The sequence below is a fragment of the Dermochelys coriacea genome, chromosome 9, assembly GCF_009764565.3.
Source record: "Dermochelys coriacea isolate rDerCor1 chromosome 9, rDerCor1.pri.v4, whole genome shotgun sequence".
Taxonomy (NCBI): domain Eukaryota; kingdom Metazoa; phylum Chordata; order Testudines; family Dermochelyidae; genus Dermochelys; species Dermochelys coriacea.
In genome coordinates, this window is record NC_050076.1 from 51,650,454 (window position 1) to 51,674,437 (window position 23,984).

The following is a 23,984-nucleotide window of genomic DNA, read 5'->3' on the forward strand; positions in this document are numbered from 1 at the left end:
CACTGTCTTGTTCTGTGACAGTGAGCCAAATCACTTCTGTTCCCCAAGCCTCAATTCCTCCTACCACCATTTATCAGTCTTATCTATTCAGATTGTAATGGTGGCAGCTGTATGTTGTGCCCATGCTCTTTGCGAGAGAGCACTGAACTTCACTGGGCACACCATGGGCTTCTGTAGTATAACCAATATTCAGCAGTTGCCTAGGTGATATTAAAAATTAATGGTGGAAATTAACTAACTACCATAGTTTACTTATTGTGAGAGAAGATCTCCTCTGCCACTTCCAAAATGTCTGAAAACCTATTCTCTTGGAGGTCCACAGCTGCCTAGATGCTGGTGGTGAGATAAGAAAGAGGCTCTGTCTGAAGGCTGGTATCCAGAAGGCTCAGTGAGGAGACACACTGTCAGTTTGATTTGACTTGAGAGCCAGTTCGTTACACTTATTCTGGTGCAAACAATAAGGAGTTTATTAAGTAAACCCAGTAATAAAGGCCAGGGAAGCAGTAAAGGCCTGTAGCAGTAAAACGTGTACTTTAGTATTCAAATGCTGAAGTCCATTGGCTATGTGAATGGCTGCAGTCTTGCTAACTTGTGGGTGGTTTCTTTTTTGGTCACAAAGTTTGTGATAGCTTGTGTGCGTTTTTCCCTTTAAAGCTGCTGTCAGTGTAGGAGAATCGCAGCTTCCATTGCAAAGACAAAGGAAGCATCTGGCTCTCGTGGTTGCTCAGAAAAGCTTAAAACCATGACCTGAGTGCAACCTGAAGGCTGAGACCAGAGGGTAAAGGGAAAGAACGAACCTTTGTGACCTTAAAAATCACACATCTAAGGACCATGTCATAGAATGAGAAATGTAGGCCCAGCCCCCTATGCTAAGGCAGGACCAAGTAAACGTAGACCAATCTGGTCCGGTGTTTGGTTTTTAAACCTCCAGTGACAGGGATTCCACAACCTCCCTTGGAAGCCTGTTTCAGAGTTAACTACCCTGAGAGTTAGGGTACTTATGTCTACGTTGGAAACTTCAAAGCACTGCTGTGGGAACGCTCCCACGGCAGCGCTTTGAAGTGCGAGTGTGGTCGAGTGCTGGGAGACAGCTCTCCCAGCGCTTCTGGTAATCCACCCCCATGAGGGATTAACTCCCAGCGCCTGTCTACACTAGCGCTTTAAAGTGCTCAGACTTGCTGCGCTCGGGGCGGGGGGCAGGAGGGGTGTGTGTGTGTGTGTGTGTGTGTGTGTGTGTGTGTGTGAGATTTTTTTCACACCCCTGAGCCAGCAAGTTAAAGCGCTATAAAATGTAAGTGTAGACAAGCCCTTAGAAAGCTTTTCCTAATCTCTAACCTAAACCTCCCTTTGCTGCAAATTAAACCCATTACTACTTGTCTTGCCTTCAGTGGAGGTGGAGAACAATTGATCCCCATTCTCTCTTGAACAGCCCTTCACATATTAGAACACTGTTATCAGGGACTGTTATCTGTCATCTTTTCTGAAGACTAAACATGCCCAGTTTTGTGGGGTGTGGTTTTTTTTTTTTTTTTTTTGTTAAACCTTTCCTCAGAGGTCAGGTTTTTCTAAACCTTTGGTCATTTGTTGCTTTGCTTAGGACTCTCTTGAATTGTCCATATCTTTCCTAAACTGTGGTGCCCGGAATTGGAAACTATGCCCTCAGAAGCCTCCCTGGTGCCTAGTAGAGTGGAACAATTACCGCCCTTGTCTTACATATGACGCTCCTGTTAATACACCCCAGAATCTTAGCCCTTTTTGCATTTCATGACTGACCCCCAGGGGTTGCCTTACTGTGTCCACACCTAGGTTTGTAGTAGTCCACCTTTCACTTACTTCAGTGCAGGGCTAGTGATTGAGGTCAGGAAAAACAAAACAACTCAGGCTGCCTTTCCCCTATGTTAGCCTCAGGACTTTGTGTTAGTATTTAATAACACCCCCTTTTAGTGCAAGAGGCCACCCCTGGCAGTCCGGGGCTGCCCAGATCAAGTACTAAATGGTAAGCTTCCAAGAAAGCTGTGCATTGCAAACCTTTCAGAGGGGGATCTCCCTGGCTTTGTAGACAGGAAACTAGTCTTCCTTACTGAGAGCACTAACCCTCAGTGCTCAAGTGTGATGCCAACAAAACCTCAAAGCCAGGTTTTATCCCAAGATCACCCGCTTAGCCGTGTACAGCACTCCTTCAGTGGCCATTCACCCAGCCCTTTTTTTTTTTTTATTAGATTTCAATACAGGGAACCCTTAGGCTTGCATCAGTACTGGGTTTACAATGGCGCCAGTGGCACCATGGCGCCAGGCCCATGCTCAAAAGGGGCCATGGCCCAGCCCACTCCACTTGCACCTGGAGCAGCTGACTCCTGCCTGCCCCCAGCTCGCTCTTCTCAGCCGTCCCGGGCTTTTCTCTGTCCCTGTCACCAGCCGGCAGCCGCCGATGGAGACTGGGACAGAGAGGAACCTTCAGCAGCTGCCACTCCTGCCTACCTAGGGGCGGGGCCCACCTCTCCCTGCCGCTCTGTGGAAGCTGCAGGCTGGGGGAGTTGGCGGCTGCCACCCCATGCAAGGAAACTGCTCCTCTGCCATGAGCACCACTAGCACCAGGCGGGTAGGGCTGGGTGGGCCCTTGGGGATGGGACTGCTCTGTGCTCCCAAGCTTCAGCTGTGCGGGGGGGATCCCTGCTGCATTGGCTCAGCAAGGTCTGTGGGGCAGATGCTGGGCTGTGAGGAGGCAGAAGGCTCAGGCAGGGGGGGTGAGGTTGTGTGTTTTTGGGGTGTTGGGCAGTGGAGGTCTGAGGGGGTGCTGTGTGGTTGTGGTGGGGCTGTGGGAAAGGGTACTGGGCAGTGGGGGTGGGGGAGATCTATGCATGTTGGGGTGGTGGTCAGTTGTGGGGTCTGAGATGCTGTCGGGAAGGACAATGGGCAATGGGTGGGGGAGATGCATGCGGGAGTGGGGGTTCTCTGTGGGGTGCTGGGCTGTGTGGTGGGACTGAGGGTGCTGTGCAGGGGTGGTGGTGTGCAGGGCACTGTGCATTTGTGGGTGGCGGTGCTGGGCATAGCGGGTCTGGGGAGTGCTGGGGGGCTGTGTGATGTGGCATGGTCCTGCCTCCAAGGGGAAGGGACATGCTGGCATTACAGGGCAGGGTGGGCTAGTGTGCATCTGGCAACTGCCAGTTTGTAAACAGTGCCCTTGCACTGGGTGGAGTGGGTCTGTCCATGCCATGCCCCATTGCCCCTGGCCAGCCCCTGTCTTCGGGGACTGACCTCCTCGTGCCATGTTCCATTGCCCCCATGAGGGCCCACAAATATGTTTTGGGGTCGGGACCAGAAAAAATTAATTGGGTCCTGGTTTGCATATTAATTCTAATTGTAGCTCCTGACGGAGGGAAGGTTTACACATCTGTAATTCTTCCCTGTCTCTCAACACCGATTGCACCATGTTCTCTGTCAGCCCACAACCTCTTCCCACAATGTGCATAGGCTGTGTTTTATAAATCATTAGCGAGTCAGCGTGCAGAAGGGCCAGGAACATGTGTGGGCAGTGCTTTTCATGCAGCAAGTGAGAAACGAGGAACCAAGCCTCAGCATTCTTGTGCTTGGCCTCGGGAGCTCAGTTTATTGCTTTTACAAGACGGTGGGTTTTTTTTTTTTAAACTGAGGTCAAAAGCAAATAGTATATCTTTTCAAAGGACACTGTGTCACCCTGGAAGTCTTCTGCAAAACACAGCTTGGAAATAACAGAACCTGGATATCTCAGTCTGGTCCAGTAAGGAGCTTTGCAGATGGGCAGTATCTCTACTCCTGGCTCACGTGTCTCTGACACACCCTGTGGCTCTGATCCAAAGCCTTCTGCCAAATGGTTTTTTTTTTTTTTTTTAGTGACTCCATAGGGCTTTGGTTCAGTATGTGTCTGACATGTATGTGGCTGTAGCGTGTGCTTGTTATCCACACACAGGCAGTGCAGATCATGGTCTCACACCTGTTTAAATTGAGCGTATTGATAACATATAATTACTGCTTCTTTGGGGAGGACTATAGATGCCATGGTAATAGGAGTCATAAAAGAGCCTAGGCAAATGCTGTTGTTAGATATTTAGGAGAAGGAGACTTCAGGGGTTTACATCTTGTCAGAGGTGTCATTTTACCGCTTCCTGTCAGTATGCTGCTGGCCAATAGGAAATTGATAGCTGACCCAAAGCTGGGGTGGGGAATATGTAACCCTATCCAGCTACATGTAAATGCTTCACTGCTTGTGACTCTAGTGAAAACGTTTGCAGTGTGAAGATTTTACCTGCTCTGGTAGGGTCTCTCCCCTCCCCATTCCTGGTCTTTTCAATATTTTTCACAAACTTTTCCATATTTTTTTTTTCCTTATGACAATAAACCTTGCAAAAAAGATACCAGGTTTTAAAAAAAAAAAAAAAAGTTTTCCGCCCCATTCACGTGTTTTTTGGTAAAAAATTTCCCATCCAGGGTCCACTCCTAACTATGCCAGTGGCCGAGGCACGGAGCTCAGGAATTGCACTAACCAGTTGGGTGGGATTTTGCCTTTAAGCCAGTCTAAGAACTGGCTAAGAAGGGTGCCTAACCTGTTGTTTTTGTTACCCTCTCTCGCCTGCTCCATGCTCTGATCTTCGTGTTTGTCTCATCACCCATGATGTCTCCTCTTTTAGACTGCAATGTCTTGGAGACAGGGACTCTAATGTTCCACATGTTTGTACAGTGCCTGGCACCATAGGGCCCAACCTGGTTGGCGGATGGGCACCATTGCAGTATAAATAGTAAATAATAATAAAAAGAAACTGACATTCCCAAGATAAACTGCATCTGTGTCTTATTGGGTACTGTCTCTTATCCCAAATGTTACGTTTGGCAAGTGGATCTGTGTTTAACGCTGCTTTGGGCATTGTGAACTAGGAATAAAAGAAAATGAAAATGTCAAGCTGATTTGTACTCTGCAGGGTGGAGGTTGGTCATTCATAGAATCATAGAATATCAGGGTTGGAAGGGACCCCAGAAGGTCATCTAGTCCAACCCCCTGCTCAAAGCAGGACCAAGTCCCAGTTAAATCATCCCAGCTAGGGCTTTGTCAAGCCTGACCTTAAAAACCTCTAAGGAAGGAGATTCTACCACCTCCCTAGGTAACGCATTCCAGTGTTTCACCACCCTCTTAGTGAAAAAGTTTTTCCTAATATCCAATCTAAACCTCCCCCATTGCAACTTGAGACCATTACTCCTCGTTCTGTCATCTGCTAACTTGAGACCATTACTCCTCGTTCTGTCATCTGCTACTTTCTGTCATTCAACCACTTGTGTGGCCAAACGGCCGTTTTTGCCAGGGCATTTGGTCCAACAATGCCTGAACTTTGCAGCCACTTCTTCAACTGGCGAGAATGAGGGGCAGAAATCTGATCCAATGGTGAAAGCAAACCAAAGGGATAGAAGTCCAATCCAGGCAGGTACGGAGGACCCTTGATCCTAGGATGTTCAATAGGCACAGAGAGCACTCAGCACCTTGCAGGACTGAGTCTTTAGCCAACTGCCTCCTACAAAACTACTAGGGAAAGCTGGACATGCTATAGTGAAGTGCAACGCTCTGCTCTGCAGGTTCAAGATCGTTTCAGCTGTGACAGGGCTAGGCAAAAAGACTAGGAAGCAGAAATCCATTTTGGGAACTCTTGGGTGGTTTCTCGCTAACTTCAGTGGGGCCAGGATCTCACCTCTTCTTTCTAAAGAAGGGGCATGGAAGGTGTTGAAAGCATCCAGAGGTTGGGTTGTACGGTGCAGGCATGCCTTGTGTGGGGGGAACAGGGTTAAATGGCAACTGTTGAGAACAGAGGCATGGGAGTGGATGTGACTCTCGGCCGCAGCACGGGCTGCACACACGGAGGAGCTGACTGCTTGGGCCGGTGCGGCGTGTGGGATGGGGTGGGCTGGATGGTGGGGGAGAAAGCAGGGGTGTTCAGAGATCAATAGGGCTAAAGTTAGTACTTCGGAGCCAGCCTGGCAGCGTGGTCTACTGTGAAATGGGAACAGCAGGGCTGGTTGCCCCCGTAGGGGGCCAAGCACAGGACAGTGCCTACGAGGAGAAATCTCCATAAGGTTCCCTTCAGCCCATTGGATTGAGGGAGCTGGGTTTGCGTCCCACTGAAACAGCTTGGGGGGGGGGCTGAGCCCCTCAAACCATCCCCATCCCTGGGACCCACACAAGCCCGAGAGAGCTGCTGTTCAGAAGGCCTCCGGGGTAGGTCTGTGCCCTCTACTACTCTCCCAGAGCTACCCCAGTTAGCACTGCCCCCTGAAAATGGGGTTCCCGGTGCATAGGGGGCTCCAGTATAGTGTTCTATCCTGAGACGGTGCCTTCCCTGGCCCTATCTCTCTGGCTGCCGCCCCAGCATGGATCCCTCTGGGGCTGGGGACAGTGAAAGAGGTCTGGGGTAGAGGAATGAATCATCCTAGAATATGTTTCATAGTAGCAGCCGTGTTAGTCTGTATTCGCAAAAAGAAAAGGAGTACTTGTGGCACCTTAGAGACTAACAAATTTATTAGAGCATAAGCTTTCGTGAACTACAGCTCACGAAATGCATCCAATGAAGTGAGCTGTAGCTCACGAAAGCTTATGCTCTAATAAATTTGTTAGTCTCTAAGGTGCCACAAGTACTCCTTTTCTTTTAGCCTAGAATATGTAATTCTGACGTCAGCAGACTGGATCGCAAGGCTATTCTTCCCACAATCGCCCATGCAGGCCAACAGGAGAACAGGCACAGATTACTGGTATTAAAACAATAAGTGTGTCTTATTCTCTATGTTTGTTGATCAAACTAACCCTGCTGGAGAGCTGCTATGGGAAGACCATTTCTGGCACAAATCTTGGCCTTATTGCCTGACTTATAAGGACTGGGCTGGGCTCTGATCTATCAATCAAGCACTAACGAGCTATGTATGACTCCAGGAAATGAACAGGCAGAGGTGCAGTGCAAGTCAATCGCACCAGCTGGTTCTTCCCTTAGTTTGGCTTGTTTCATCAGAGTAATTAATTCATGACCTACAAGAATCCTAGAGCAGATCTCAGCCCTGTGGAAGGGCATTTTAATCCCTCCCCTTGCTGCTTCTCTCTCTGACCACAGAGTCACTGTGACTTGAGTGGCATTACTCCTGATTTAGACCAGTGTGAGCAGAGACTCAGGCCCTGGGGGCTATTTTGATACATCTGACTGCAGGCTCTGGTACTTTTAATGAGCTTTGCACACATGGCATCCCACGCCGTGTGAGGGAAACACAGTCCTTTTGAACAAAACTGTCTAACACCTGCGCTGAGTGGGTTAGAGATAAGGGGCATGTTTTAATTGTTTCACTCCAGCCCCTTTGCACCATGCCAGTTGGAATTGTCATTCACTGCCCTGTTACAGCCTGTTGCACACCTGGAGCAATGTAGCAGGGTCTTAGTGTGACTGAAAATCAGGTTCCCAGAGTTTATTTATCTAAAATGTCATCATCATCTGTGTGGTCTGAAGAAGGAAGCACCTGTTATTTGTCATCTTCCCCTGTTTGGGCTCTTGCCTCCTGAGTCTTCTTAGGATCTTTGTTCCAATCCCCTCCCTGGAGCCATGCTAGCAGCTACAAGGAATGATTTGGAGCCTTTCTTGCTGTAATTTATACAAGTGAATGAAAACGCACCTTGCTTTGTCAAGGCTTCTTTCTCCACCTGATGTTTCCCAGCTGGTGCGGAAGCTGCCCCGCATTTGCTTTGAAAATGACACCTGCACCCCTCTCCCCCCCCCCATTGTCGAGCAGTGTGGAACAGCTCATGCAGTCTTGCAGGGGCAGTTTACAGCTGGTTTGCAATTCCCAGGCACATCCATCTCCAGCACAGGCAGGCTGAGCGATTGCTCATGGCCTTTTCCAGCTGACTTCCCCCTGCAATGTTGAGGGCCTGGCACATTTAGGGAGGTTCTCTTGGGTGCAGCATTGTAATGAGGCTTCAGGAGAGGATGCAGAGGCCCTGGCTGTATAGATAGCATTGACTACCACTCTGCCTGGCTCTTTTCTGGGCCTCCTATGGGAGCCACTCTGCCATTTGCTGGCTCCTGCTGCAGCTACTCAATGGGCAATGGAAGGTTTCCCTGGTGGAGTTAATAGAGATCAAAACTCTATTCGCTCCCAACCACCTAGAGGCCAACCTGGAACTTGGCCTGGTATGCTGGCGCTTGATGCACCAGGGTGCAATTACTGCCCGGTCTACCGTACCCCATCTCTAAAACCGTGTAGGGTCCCTTCCACAAGTCACGCATAGGGGAGGAGCAGGCAGCACCCCCTGTCTGGGGGATTGTCCCATGGAAAGTCCTGCAGGCCTGGCTTTATCACCACCTCATTCTTTGGCGCTTTGACAGCCCTGCCAGTGTAAAGTGTCTGCACTTTAGGACAGCAGAGGCTCAGTCAGCTGAGGGAGAACAGGCCTGGCCATGCTCAGACGTGCCCTCTTCTTGTTCCTGAGCTTTCCCAGCTCCTCAGGCTGTTCTGAGAACATGGAGCAGACAGGGCCAGGATGCAGCCAACCCCAGGGCTGGATGGCACAGACACCTGGCAGGATCTGCTAATTCACCGGGACACATTTCCACACCAGAACAGCCTGGGATGGGCCTTGGGAGAGCTGGCTTCTATTCCCAGCTTTGCTTCTGACCTGCTGTGGGACCTTGGGCTTGTCACTGACCCTCTCTGGGATTTGGTTCCCAGAAGGTAAAATAGGGCTAGTTATCCTTCCCTACCTCACTGGGCTGCTGTGAGGCAGAGTCTAGGAGGTGCTGGGGCTCGTGGGATTACTCCACGTGAGTCAACACTCCACTGGAGTAAATAGATGGCTGTGGTTCTAGCTGGGGGGCTGGGCTAGAACTTCTGTGACCCAGATTCAGCTGTGCACCCCAGCCCACACTGTTGAAGTCCATGGGTTTCACAGAGAGCAAGGGCCTGCAGGATTTGCCCCCATGTGTCCCCTGACAGAGCCCTGACTGAGAGAGAGGCTATGGTAGGGTGGTGCAGCCAGGTGTTAGCTAAGTGATATGCTTCATGGCGAAAGAACTTTCCATTATCAGCAATCAAATCAAGGCTGAAAATGGACAGGGCAGAAGGATGCCTTGAGATGTGATGAATAGCAAAGAATCATTGGTAGGAGAAACGCATTGTCCTGACTGAAAATGCCAGCGCATTCCTGGTCCTGGTCAGAAGCCACCATCCAAGGCCTCCCCCAGAAGTGTATTGTACATAGCATCTTATTGCTTTGACATCATGCAAAAATATGGATCCCAGTTTCTTATTGAACACCATAGTCTAGTTCCCCAACCATATGAACAATGCCATTGAGGTTGGAGCATCAAGTACAAGCAAACTTCTCCATGTCAGGAGTGCTAACAGTACCAGGCCAGGATTTCCCAAGGGATTTGAAGACATGATTCCCATTAGTGTCTCACTGAACTTCCCAAGCCACCTTTGAAAGTCCCACTCTTTCTTAGGGCATAGCTACATTTGCAGATGTAGAGCGCTTTGAGTTAAACCAGCCTTCATAGGGTGCAGTAGGGAAAGTGCTGCAGTCTGTCCACGCTGACAGCTGCAAGCGCACTGGCATGTCCACATTTGCAGCACTTGCAGAGGCATTGGGAGCGGTGCATTGTGGGCAGCTATTGCACAGAGCACCTCTTCCCATTCTGGCGCTGTGGATTGTGGGAAGGGGGCAGGGGGTATGGGGCATTCTGGGTCCTGTCCCAATGCCCCATGATGCATCGGTTCGCATCCCAGCAATCCCTCTGCTTCCATTCACAATTGGCACCATCTTTCAATGTTTTTTGTACTGCGCGTTCTGTCTTCCCTTTCGGTCTGCGGGAATGGAGCCCGAACTGCTGAGGAGTATGCTGATGAGTCTCGCCAGCACGTCAAGTTTGGCAGTCGAGTTATTCCTTATGATCCAAAATGACAGCGAGGACTTGGACCATGATATTGACGCGAGTAATGCATATGGCACGAGATTGCTTGTGGCTTTCATGGACATGCTCACCACCATGGAACAGCGCCTTTGGGCTTGGAAAACAAACACCGAGTGGTGGGATCACATCTTCATGGAATGACAAGTAGTGGCTGCCAAACTTTCGGATGAGAAAAGGCACTTTCATGGGACTGTGTGAGGAGCTCGCGCCCACCCTGCGGCGCAAGGACATGAGATTGAGAGTTGCCCTGATGGTGGAGAAGCAGGTGGCGATTGCAATCTGGAAGCTGGCAACTCCAGACAGCTACTGATCAGTCGCTAACCAGTTTGGAGTGGGGAAGTCGACCGTTGGAATCGTGTTCATGCAAGTTTGCAGGGCCATTAATCACATCCTGCTCAGAAGAACGGTGATTCTGGGTAACATGCATGACATTGTGGCTGGCTTTGCACAAATGGGTTTCCCTAACTGCGGAGGGGCGATAGATGGCACGCATATTCCAATTCTGGCACCAGCCCACCTAGCCTCCGAGTACATGAATTGGAAGGTGTATTTCTCGATGGTTCTCCAGGTAATTGTGGATCACTGTGGGCATTTCATTGACATTAACCGCAGCTATGGCCGGAAAAGTGTTCAGACGCAAGCATCTTTATGGAACCTGGCCTGGCATGTCACGGAAGCTGCAAGCCTAGGACTGATTTTTTCCCAGACCAGAAGATCACCATAGGGGAAGTTGAAATGCCCATTGTGATCCTTGGAGACCCCGCTTACCCTTTAATGCCATGGCTCGTGAAACCCTACACAGGTAGCCTTGACAGCAGCAAGGAGCGGTTCAAGAGGCTGAGCTGGTGCAGAATGACTGTGGAGTGTGCTTTTGGCCGTTTAAAGGGCCACTGGCGCTCTCTGTATGGGAAGCTGGACCTGGCCGATAACACCATCCCTGCGGTTATATCCACGTGCTGCACCCTCCATAACATTTGTGAAGGGAAGGATGAAAGATTCATTCAGGCATGGAACTCAGAGGTTCAACACCTGGAGGCTGAATTTGAACAGCCAGAGAGCCGGGCTATTAGAGGGGCCTAGCGTGGGGCTGCAAGGATTAGGGATGCCTTGAAGGAGCAATTTGAGGCTGAAAGCCACCAGTAATGTCTGGTGCCCTGCCCGGGAGTGAAGTGTAGTGGTTCCAATGTTAGTAGGAATCTGTGTTTGCTACGCTGACTTGCAGTGCCTGTTTCTTTCCTGGGCTAAGGTAGCTTTTACTTTATGCAATAATAAAGAATGTTTTCAAAGCAAAAAAATCCATTTAATGAAAAGAAACACAACAGCTTGGGAAACACACAGGGCAAGGGACTGGGCGGGGAACGGTACAATCACAGATTTGCATGTGTCCTGTTATCATACTCAGCCTTCCTCTTTGGAGTGCTGTGCAATGAGTGCTGCACTTCAAGGTGGCTGAACTGCCTGGTGATGGGGGCTGAGTGCAATGGATAAGGATCGTAGTTTTCGGGGCTGGGTGGTGAAGTCACAGGTGTTGCAGGCAGCTGGTGGTGATAAGAATCCGAATGTTGGGGAAAGTGGGTTGGAGGTGACATGGGGGCACAAGGGAAAGAGTTTTGGGACAAGGGCTGCGGGGTGGGGGCACAGTAGTGCTCCGCCTGCATGGCTATGAGCGCCTGGCTCGAGTCTGCTTGGTGCTCAATGATGCTTATCAGCCGCTCTGAGCTTTGGTGCCAGCAATCTGCATTCTGCTGGCGGACCCTCCTTTCACTCGCCTGCCACTCCTGCACTTTTTGATTTTCATTAAGGAAGTGTTACATGACTTCATGCAGCATGTCTTCTTTGCTTCTACGTGGCCTCTTCCTGGTTCTTTGCAGTCTCTCAGCCGGTGATAACACAGACGGCTGAGATCTCAAGGTTGCATGTGAAAAGGCAAAATGCAACACTTAACAGAGGCAGCATTGTTCACACCAGACAGAGCAATGATTCCCCTGTACTTAAGGAGGGCAAGCACAGTCTACTCAATTGCATAATTTGCCTGTCCTAAAGTGAGTGCACATAACCCCTTGGAGCCCCAACATGGTGAGTCAGCACATGATCAAGGGGGACTGATTCTTTCCTGGCTGTACTGCCCTCTGGGTTTCTGTGCCTTGGGAAGAGGCAACAGCTGCAGGGGCCCCCTATACTGAACACTGTCCCTACATTTTCCACAGGAGTTCGTCCTGGAAGATATCTCACTGCTGAGGGTGACCTGGGAAGCAAGGGAGAGTCTTTTACTGCAATGCGGATTCCGCCCTGGCCCATATGCAGCTTGCCTGTGTGCAGCAATGGTCCGCCCCACCCCACATGGCACAGTGGCATGGCCGTTAGCCTGACTGGGACAAGGAACAGAGTGGTTCTCCTGAGAAACCTGCACAAGCGCATTGCCCAAATTCTGGATGAGACCTTTGAAGAGATCACTGTGGCCAATTACCACGATGTGAGAGAGCACATCAATGCCCTATTACGCATCGAGGCATGCATTCAGCCCTAACCCTCCTCGCCCCAAGAGCCTGCACCGAATAACTTCCTTCCGAAAATAAAAGCCGCTTACTGGGAACCTCCTCTGGTGTTTGTCCTTCCCCAAGCACCGACTGCCGTGACTGGCTACCTTCCTCCTGGCTTGAGAACAGCTCCTGGCTGCACGCATCTAGGGATTCCAGGGTGTCTTCCTCCACCTCAGCACCCTCGCTCCCACTTTGTTCCTCCTCCTCCTGCCTTGTTGCACTGGGCTCTGAAGTGTCCATGGTGGTCCTCGGAGTGGAGGTGGGTTCGCCCCTAAGTATCACGTCCAGCTCTTTGTAGAAAAGGCAGGTCACAGGGGCAGCACCGGAGCGGCTGTTTGGCTTGTGGGCTTTGGGATAGGCATTCCACGGCTCCTCCACTTTAACCCTGCACTGCAGTGCGTGCCGGTCATGGCTCCTTTCCATCATGTCCGTTGATATCTGCCTGAAGGTATCATAATTCCTATGGCTGGAGCGCAGTTCAGATTGGACAGCTTCTTCCCCCCAAACACTGATGAGTTCTAGCACCTCCCCATTAAGAACATAAAGTTGGCTATACTAGGTCAGACCAAAGATCCATCCAGCTCAGTATCCTGTCTACCAACAGTAGCCAATGCCATGTGCCCCAGAGGGAGTGAACCTAACAGGTAATGATCTAGTGATCTCTCTCCTGCCATCCATCTCCACCCTCTGACAAACAGAGGCTAGGGACACCATTCCTTACCCATCCTGGCTAATAGCCATTAATGGACTTAACCTCCAGGAATTTATCCAGTTCTCTTTTAAATCCTGTTATAGTCCTAGCCTTCACAACCTCCTCAGGCAAGGAGTTCCACAGGTTGACTGTGCACTGAGTGAAGAAGAACTTCCTTTTATTTGTTTTAAACCTGCTACCCATTAATTTCATTTGGTGGCCCCTAGTTCTTATATTATGGGAACAAGTAAATAACTTTTCCTTATTCACTTTCTCCATACCACTCATGATTTTATATACCTCTATCATATCCCCCCTTAGTCTCCTCTTTTCCAAGCTGAAAAGTCCTTTCCTCTTTAATCTCTCCTCATATGAGACCTGTTCCAAACCCCTAATCATTTTAGTTGCCCTTTTCTGAACCTTTTCTAATGCCAGTATATCTTTTTTTGAGATGAGGGGCTACATCTGTATGCAGTATTCAAGATGTGGGTGTTCCATGGATTTATATAAGGGCAATAAGATATTCTCCATCTTATTCTCTATCCCATTTTTAATGATTCCAAACATCCCATTTGCTTTTTTGACTACCACTGCACGCTGCATGGACGTCTTCAGAGAACTATCCATGATGACTCCAAGATCTTTTTCCTGATTAGTTGTAGCTAAATTAGCCCCCATCATATTGTGTATATATAGTTGGGGTTATTTTTTCCAGTGTGCTTTACCTTTACATTTATCCACATTAAATTTCATTTGCCATTTTGTTGCCCAATCACTTAGTTTTGTGAGATCTTTTTGAAGGTCTTCACAGTCTGCTTTGGTTTTAACTATCTTGAACAGTTCAGTATCATCTGCAAACTTTGCCACCTCGCTAGGGATCACCTGGCGCGTGGAGGCATGGTCACCTGGAAAGATTCGCTGATAGCACTCCACACCTGGCTGAGTAAACAGGAAGGGGATTTTCAAAATTCCCAGAGAATTTAAAGGGTGGGTCTGACGGTTGGTCACCTGAGGGCAGGGCAGTAGAGTTCAAAGTGATGACCAGAGTGGCTAGCACAGGCATTGTGGGACACTTCTGGAGGCCGATCAGAGCGCACTAACAGACCAGGGCGTCCACACTGGCGCCGCGGCGCTCCAGCGGGGGCACACCAAACGTTATTCCACTCGCCGAGGTGGAGTACCAGGAGCAGGCCAGCCGCGGGGTCAGAGCGCTCCCCGTGCCTTGCCAGTGTGGACGGGTAGTGAGCTAGTGCGCCCAGGGCTCCTTTTAATGTGCTGTAACTCGCAAGTGTAGCCAAGCCCTTAATGATCCATTTGGTTTGCCTGTCTTCTAGCAATGGCAACAAAACTGGAACATCTAATGACAGAGGCCAGGCCAGGACTCCTTGATAATGACAAGCCGTCAAAGTTCCGACTGCTCCTTTAACGGCCTCTTTTATTGCCCCTTGAGCTGATAAACAAGAGTTTGGCATTTCCTCAGTCTGCTGCTGTGCTAGTCATCAGCTCTCTTGGCCCCTGGAATGTGCCTGCCGCCTCTCCCCCACAGCCGGCACGTAGGACGAGCCATTTCCCATACGCCTTGCTTTCCTCCTCTGCAAGCAGGAGACCGTTACAGCCGCATCAAACACCTGCAGCCTGCCTAGGACCGTTCCACCCACTGGCGTGGCCATGGTTTATGGTGTTGCACCTGGAATTCATAGATTCATAGATACTAAGGTCAGAAGGGACCATTCGGATCATCTAGTCTGACCCCCTGTACCATGCAGGCCACAGAATTTCACCCGCCCACTCCTGCAAAAAACCTCACCTATGTCTGAGCTATTGAAGTCCTCAAATCATGGCTTAAAGATTTCAAGGAGCAGAGAATCCTCCAGCAAGTGATCCATGCCCCATGCTACAGAGGAAGGCGAAAAAACTCCAGGGCCTCTTCCAAGCTGCGCTGGAGGAAAATTCCTTCCCGACCCCAAATATGGCGATCAGCTAAACCCTGAGCATATAGGCAAGATTCACCAGCCAGATACAGAAAATTCTTTCCTGGGTAACTCAGATCCCACCCCATCTAACATCCCATTATAGGTCATTAGGCCTATTTACTATGAATATTTAAAGATCAATTAATTACCAAAATCACGTTATCCCATCATACCATCTCCTCCATAAACTTATTGAGTTTAATCTTAAAGCCAGATAGATCTTTTGCCCCCACTGCTTCCCTTGGAAGGCTATTCCAAAACTTCACTCCTCTGATAGTTAGAAACCTTCATCTAATTTCAAGTCTAAACTTCCTGGTTGCCAGTTTATATTGTGTAGTGAAGTTCCCAGTTATGCAAATCCATGAATCTTTGTGGCGGCACCAAACGTGCACACCTTTGTGTGTCGCTGGTGAGTTGGGGAGAATGGTGTGCTGGGTGTTTTGTCCAGCTGAAGAGCTGCAGCGCTACTTTTGACTGTAATTTGTGACTGAAGAAAGGCCAGATGCCTGTGAGATTGACATTTCACACTTTGTGCTCAGGATTTGGTGCTGCGAGTGCTTAAGGAAGGCCTCTAACTGCTCCAAGCCTGGCTGTAAGAGGGTCCAGGTTTCTGCATCACCACCATCCAGCAACATAGGCTTGACAGATCCTGAACTTTGCCTCAGTGCAGAAACATTTTTACTACCCACCCCATAAAAAAACCTTGCCACTTACGTGACACTGGCAGGCCATCACCTTGTTCACTCTGCTTGGGTATACAATCCTCGCCCCACAGCACTCATTCTGTCTTGTCTGTTCGGAGTGTGAGCTCTTCGGGATATGTACAGCACCTGGTGTAATGGAACCCATCTGGGGCTGTCAGATACTGCCACAGTACTTGCAGTGGTAATGAATTGCTGTATCAGGGCATTAAAACACCCATCATAGTCCAGGGCCTGACAGCTCCCTTCATTCACACAGACGTGGCTGGTGCCCATGGTACATCACTGCTCCAGTGGGGGCTGGTATCTCTGAGCGTGGACCCCCCACAGCAGCATAGGCAGTGCTCAGCCTGACCCCCTCCTCCCCCCCAGGTTCTACTTCAGGGAGCAACTGGGGCTTCCTGGGTGCCCTTCCAGGGGAGCTTCCTCTGTAGGTGCCCTAAATGCACACATGCTCTAGACTCCACACCCTTCTTGTACCCTCAGGGGGTGGGGAGGCTTGCCTTGCACCCTTGCCCCGCTCTGCGGGAGGCTTTGTGCTGCTGGGGGCTGTGCAGCCAGGCCTAGGAGCCAGTCTGGATCCGGGAGGGAGAGGAAATGAAGCTGGGCACTCGAGCAGAGACCTGCTCAGCTGTCAGCATTGGCCTGCTCAGGTGGCCATGGCCTGCGTGCAGGACTTGCCTGGTATGAGGTTCTCAGCAGAAGAGGGGCTTGCCTGCAGGATCCCAGCAGTACCATACCTGGGTGGTCACTAGGGGATAGCATAGGTCAAGCAGCCCCAGTTGGTGGGATGGATGGAGACTCAGAGAAGCTGGCTGTAATTGTGGAATAACCAACCTGCAGCAGCTGGACAAAGAGTGGCAGTCTCCAGGGCCCTGGCACTAGCCCGTGGCCAGTGCTGATGGCAATCAGGGCCATGTGATGCTGGGCTCCGGGGTCCCAGGCAAGGGCACAGGTGCATGTGGAGACAGTGCGGAGGGGTGAGCTGCTGGTTTGGGGACAGGGCTGGATGTACGGGTGTCTGAGATGGGCTTTTTGCAGGGAGAGCAGCCTGCCTGCTGCTCCTCCATCCCTGTCCAAGGGACGCATCCCAGGAGCAACAGCCAGCCCTCCCCAGGACTACCTTTCCCAGCCCCTGAGCATTGACCCAAGCTAAACGGCCAGTGTTAGAATCCACATGGGCCAGCTGCGAGGGAGGGAAGCAGCACACATTTTGCCAGAGTTGTGAGCTATTAGATATCAATAGGAGTTGGGGGACCAGCATTTTCATCCTGGCTCCGAAGGGGAATGTGCTGTGCAGACGGAGCAGCTCAGGACACATGGCATTTCAGATGCTCAGCATGGTGTGCATGAGACTTGCGCTTTTCCTGTTGCAGGTTCTGTTTTCACCTCTGCATCAGCTGAGGTCGTGCAGTTGCTCTTACCTTATTTATAAAATGGAAGCTGTGGTTAGACTGCCTTGGAGGGTAGGTGTCTGAAGTCTTGGCCAATGATCTGGGCTAGGAATTGCACTGAAATATAAAGAAAAGGAGTACTTGTGGCACCTTAGAGACTAACAAATTTATTAGAGCATAAGCTTTCGTGAGCTACAGCTGTTTGAAGGTGAAGCCCCAACTAAAACCTCTCCAAAGCATCAACAAAGATCTACAACCTATCATGAAGGATGACCCATCACTCTCACAGATCTTGGGAGACAGGCCAGTCCTTGCTTACAGACAGCCCCCCAACCTGAAGCAAATACTCACCAGCAACCACACACCACACAAGAAAAACACTAACCCAGGAACCTATCCTTGCAACAAAGCCTGTTGCCAACTGTGTCCACATATCTATTCAGGGGACACCGTCATAGGGCCTAATCACATCAGCCACACTATCAGAGGCTCGTTCACCTGCACATCTACCAATGTGATATATGCCATCGTGTGCCAGTAATGCCCCTCTGCCATGTACATTGGCCAAACTGGACAGTCTCTACGTAAAAGAATTAATGGACACAAATCAGACGTCAAGAATTATAACATTCAAAAACCAGTCAGAGAACACTTCAATCTCTTTGGTCTCTCGATTACAGACCAAAAAGTGGCAATTCTTCAACAAAAAAACCTTCAAAAACAGACTCCAAGGAGAGACTGCTGAACTGGAATTAATTTGCAAACTGGATACAATTAACTTAGTCTTGAATAAAGACTGGGAGTGGATGGGTCATTACACAAAATAAAACTATTTCCCCTTGTTTATTTCCCCTCCTACTGTTCTTGTCAACTGCTGGAAATGACCCACCTTGATTATCACTACAAAATGTTCTCCCCCAACCCCCCACACTCTCCTGCTGGTAATAGCTCACCTTACCTGATCACTCTCATTACAGTGTGTATGGTAACACCCATTGTTTCATGTTCTCTGTGTATATAAAATCTCCCCACTATATTTTCCACTGCATGCATCCGATGAAGTGAGCTGTAGCTCATGAAAGCTTATGCTCAAATATATTTGTTAGTCTCTAAGGTGCCACAAGTACTCCTTTTCTTTTTACAGATACAGACTAACACGGCTGCTACTCTGAAAACTGAAATATAAACAGCTGAGAGGTGAGGCTGGAACCTTCCCAGCTTAGTGCATGGTCACCTCACCTAAAAGGAATTTGGAGAGTCTCTCCCATACCAGAGTGACCAACTTTGCGACTTAGTGAAACCAAACTCGAGTGTGCCTAAACCCTCTGTCCTGTACTATGCCCCTATCTCTGAAGGCCAGGGTTTGTAATCCCAAACTACACTAATACATGTAAAATATTTCCTCCTGACTAATCGTGGGGCATCTAGAATGCCAAAGGGATTAATAATTTACCACTTGTTGCAGAGCTTCCTGTCACAAGCCTTGCAAATGCATGAACATGGTATGAGGGCCTTGCATAGTTTGTTACCTTAGAGCTGTCTGGGGCGAATTCAGAGATTTCAGCAGTCTTGACAAATATCAGCTGTTTTCTCAGAAAAATGCAAGCATTGTGTGGGCTAGGTTGAATTTCCTGTGGCATGAACTGCCATCAGCCTTAGATATGAATAAGGAAACATACTTCCTAGCCTATTTTATACACAGAAAGATCCACCTGTGAGTGCTCTTATCCAGCTAGTATAAATTGGGTCAGTCTGGCAATTACACATGGCAGAACTCCCCCAATCTCTCCAGGCCTTTGCAGAGGTGTTGGAGAAAGAAACACTTGGTCAAACTGCATGGTAGATAAAAGGAAACACTTTTCCCCACATAAGAAGCCTGGGGAACTCATTGCCACAAGATCTGAAGAGCTAAGCAGGACTCAAGAAAAAGGATCATCCGTTTATATAGATGAGGGGATGTCTATAGTTACATTAGACAGGGATTTAAAAAAATGAGGACAGGATACACCAAGCTCTGCAGAGTAGGAGGGAAGGAGGAACTGGTCATTCCATAATTGCTCAGTGGGGGTACTTGCCCCTTCCTCTGAAGCAGCTGGTGCTAGTCATGGTCCGAGACAGGAGCCCAGCTCTGATCCAGCCTCTGAGAACTTGCTTCCTCCAATCTCACTGTTGGACTAACAAGGATAATGTCACTGTTCATTTGTCGATGATTGTATTTGAATGCAGGTGTTAAGTGACCCAAGCAGCTGGCACAGGCTTCAGGTAGACAAATATGTAGATTTGGCTGATCTATGTCTTTATGGAAAATCATCAGCGACAGCCTAAACCAGCCTGTGGCTTCAGTGGAAGATGCTACATGCTGACATGCCTGAAAATCAGGCCATGTAAGAGCTACCTAAGGATTAAGGCCCTGATCCTACAAACACTTACCCACATGCTTAACTTCACACACATGAGTAGCCCCACTGAACTCACTTGGCCAGATTCTCATTTATACCAAAGCCCCTTGCTGGCAGTAGGTAAGGGCCTTAAAATGAGTAAATTACCCCTACACCCAGTGAGCAGCCTTAGTGTAAATAGGAATAAGGTCGAATGAGAGTGCCTGTGTGTGTTTGTGACACCTAACTTTAGGTTCCTGTCTTTGATGCGATTGGCTTGAGGCAGTTTGGTCTAGTGGATAGAGCACTTAATGGGGACTCAGGAGACTTGGGTTCTAGATCTGGCTCTGCCACTGGCCTGCTGGGTGATCTTGGGCAAGTCACTCCCCCTTATGTGCCTCAGTTTCCCCACCTGTAAAATGTAGCTAATGCTGCTGACCTCCTTTGTAAAGCACTCTGCGATCTCCTGCTGCCAAGCACTATGCCAGGATCTATATTTAATCTTTTATGTTCATGTAATTAAAAAGACAAATGCGAGTTGAATGATACAAAGAATTTTAAATGGCAAGAACAAAGAAAAAGGAGGAAGTGTCAGCTGAGTTGCATTAAGTGCATTAAAATCATCATTAAGTCCCTCTGTGGTCCCGACTCTGTATGAGTGCCCCATTGGGGGGGTCTGTCCCCTCACGCACAGCGCTTGGTCAGATTAGGCCCCACAAAGAAGCCCCTCGTTAAGTTGTCATCTTGAGTTCTTTAAAAAACAAATCAAACCCAAGTTTTAACTGAAACTTCTTGGCAGTTCTTCCTGGACAGCAGTTTTCCATTTTGTAACTTGTCTTGTAGGGGAACTGGGAGGATGCTAATTGCATTGTTCTAAGAATAGAAGTCCCTTTTCTTTTTCTTTTTTTGTGTGGCTATAGACACCAAATGGAGCTTGCTGCATTCGGGGAGATTTTCCATTGCTCAGTCTGTTTGAATATTTTTACCTCCAGGGTTTCTAAAGCGACACTCTTGAGCAGTTCTTTCTTCAAGTGCTTCCTTTCTAGCAGATCAGGTTTTGTTGTCTGGCATTTAGGCAGGCAGTTATTTCCTTGAGCCATAATAATATTCAAAGAGGATCCCAGCAGCAGCTGTGCAGCACCGCCTTGCCAGGAATCATTAAAACAAAACCTTTTTGCACAAAAGAGGGGTGTAATTAAATAGATGGGCTCACACCCACCCCACCCACACCCTTGTGTGCTAACTGCAAGCTAGCGGCAGTGTAGACACTAAAGCACTCAGGTGCGCAAAGCCGTGTCTTCCCCTTGTTCCCATTTGATTCCCTCTCTGATTTCTCTGGAGAGGGAAATTCCTCTACCGAAGATTCCTACCACCCCCTGCTGAAAACAAACAAAAAGAAACAACCTCAAGAGGGCTGGGCAAAAGATACAAAGCTCTCCAAGGCAGTGGGACTCCTCCTCTTGACAACTGACTTCTCCTTTAAATGTCTGCAAAGACAGGCTCCAGCTAGAGTTGCTTTTGTGGCTGCTGGGAGAAAGTCTCCTTCGGGCTAGGGCACTGGCCTCTCCGAGGCTCACCGGCCACATGTGCCAGCTGACACAGGCAGTTCCTATGCTTCCTCTTTTCTGAGCCTCCCACCTCAGTGCTAATTTTTGTGCTTCCTTCTGGAAACCTTTTCTCTACCTAATGCCAGCTAAGAGGCCTGTGGAGACTGGGATCAGCCGGCACGTGTGGCTGGGAGGAGAAGCAAAGCGGAAGGGCAGGCTGCGTGGCCAGTTGTCAGAGGAGCAGTTGAAGCTGTGAGGCTACTACAGTGAGAGCCTTGGCAGAGTCCTGCTCCTGGAAGTGCCCGGGGGGGGGGAGGTTGTGCGGGGGAGGGAGGGTGCTTACATCCAGAATGAGGAGGTCTCCAGAAGTGGTTGTCCTGTGAGCTGGTTATGAGAAATTGGAGCGGGTTCCTGAGCAGAGTGCCACTTGCCTGGGGTCTGAAGACAGGAGGGCAGGAGTGTTCTTGTGCATGGAGCCAGTGAAGAAGGTCCCCTGATGTCTGCTTTGCTGGTGGTCTGGGCTGTGCTCCTGCACTCAAGGTTCACCAGCTACCTGGCCAGCGGAGGGACGTCATGGAGACATTGCACAGGTAGGAGCAGCTTGTCTTGGGAGTTAGTATAAGTCGTTTGATAAGCAACGATTAGCCATCTTGCTGGGTGTGGGGGTGGGGAGCTGGGTGTGGAGGAGCTTGCAATCCAACCTCTGCGCTCAACGCTGCTCTTCCAAATCTGGGAGATCATCACAAACGTGTCAAACATCCCTCCTCTGGAAGAGCCACAGCTGCAGTCCAGGGACCCTGATGTGGAACTACACCCAGCATGGCTCTGCCACTGACAATGTCCTCTGGCACTCACCCTTCAGTGCTGACTCTGACTTAGGGCCGAATTAAGTTGGTGGACATGCCGGATATTTTGGATATTTCTCTCTTCCATGAGAGCCCATGAGTCCTGCTTGCCCGGGAACCTCTATCCGGCGAAGTGTCCTAATCCGCTCTCAGAAGCACAGCTGTGTTTGTTTCCTTCTCCCTCGAGGATCTTGTGCTGCCGCCTCTGGACGTTTTGCTTTGCTTTAGTTTGGCTTCCAGTCACAATGATCGGAACCTCAAGTCAAAGGCTCTTGCAGTTTTTGCAGAAAAAAATCCCCAAACTGTAACCTATGGACGGAAATTTGTAAAAGCAGGTGGGGCATCTGACTGAGCCAGGGCTAAGTGAACTGCTGGGTCTGCTTGTGGGCTTTTGGCTCTGCAATTTATTAAAGATGACCTGATTTATCTGCTAACGAGCTGGCTTTGGCACCATACCAAGTAGTGTGATGAATAGCATGTGCCCTGCCATTCATCCAATGACCTCCGCTAAAAATAAGGGAGGAAATCAGGCATTCCGGGCCTGGAGTATTACAGCTGCCGTTGGCTGGGGGCTGCAGAAGATGTGGCCAATAGTTACACGGATTTAATCAGCCAGGATATGCTGTTATCTCCATGGCCTATATTGCTTAGGAGGGTGTGTGAGGGTTGTAAGCAAAGGACTGAGGCAACTACCAGCCTCCTGGATTTGCTAGTGTAAAAGGGGCATGGGGCTATTGATGGTGCCTAGGGCTTTGTTTGGGCCAGCTAGAGCCATTTCAGAACCCAGCCCAAATGTCCTCCATCCTGAACTGTCACAGCAACTGACCTGGGTGCTCATCTGGCCCTCTAAGCATCGCCATCATTAATGGAACTTGATCCTTGCAACCCTGCCTCCTGGGAGGGTGTGTGTGTGGGGTGTTAGATCCCCATTTAGTAGGCAGGGAACCACAACACAGGGCGGATGATATCACTTGGCAAGGTCACCCAGGAAGTCCGTGGCTGAGGCGAGAATGAAAGCTGGGTCTCCCAAGGCCCTAGCTCTTTGCCCATCTTTCCAGTAGGGGCTAGTTCCAGTTCCTCCCATCAGCAAATCTCCCCAGGGACTCCGGAGTCCCATGGTGCAAGGTGATAGCTGACAAAGACGGAGTTCCTGGTAGGGCTGTGGCAGCTGGGAGTGGACAGGCTGGATGGGGGCATGGAAGGGGGGAAGAGTGGGCAATATATAGCACATGTTAGAGGAGGAGGAGGAGTGGCCCTTGTGGGGCTGCCACCTTGTTCTCCTGCCTCCAGTGGCATCCTCTGCTTGCAGAAACCCATGAATACAGCGTGGCAGGGACAAGGGGCTGCCCATGTGCAGGAGGATAGTTGCAGGGGAATATAGCTCGGGGGGAATCAGGACTCGGGCAGGTGGTGAGGAGTGTGTGGAAGGGGGTGCAGGGTGGGACAGGGACTCTGGCTGGATGCTGCTGGGGGGCAGAGGGATGGAGTGTGGGGAGTGGGATCTGAACCAGCACTGTGATGGAGCAGAGACGAGGCTATGGCTGGGAGCTGGGGAAAGGGAAGACTGCTGAGTGGAACGGGGGCACAAGGAGATCAGTGAGTGATGGGGACTGGCCATGATGATGGAGGATGGGAAGTGGGGTGGGAGCAGGACTGGCAGTGCTTTGACCTCAGGGTGGTCCCTAGCCCCCCTGGCAGGAGACCTGCCATGAGGAGCCAGTGGGCAAAGGGAAGGCTGAGCATTTCTGCTGCACAGCAGCCACAGCTGATTAACTAGTGGGGCCGCTTAGTGATGTGTCCCCATCCAGCCAGGCCCCAGCAGTGCCCCCAAGCTGGGTGTTGGGCAGCAGGGCAGGTGCAGGTGATGATGTCTGCCTGTCCCCGTCCCACAGCCGGGGTCTGCCAGCTCCTCAGCCTGAAACCCCATTGCCTCCTTGCTTCACATGCATG

General features: G+C 49.9%; 1 protein-coding gene across 1 annotated transcript in view; it reads left to right on the top strand.

Annotated features, from left to right (window-relative positions):
* The first annotated feature begins 21,021 nt into the window (after window positions 1–21,021).
* TSPEAR (thrombospondin type laminin G domain and EAR repeats) overlaps window positions 21,022–23,984 on the top strand; it is a 93,092-nt gene continuing 90,129 nt past the window's right edge. The window contains exon 1 of the mRNA XM_038416929.2: window positions 21,022–21,779. Within this exon, the coding sequence (XP_038272857.1) occupies window positions 21,686–21,779 (94 nt within the window). The 5' untranslated portion in view covers window positions 21,022–21,685. The remainder of the gene's footprint in view (window positions 21,780–23,984) is intronic.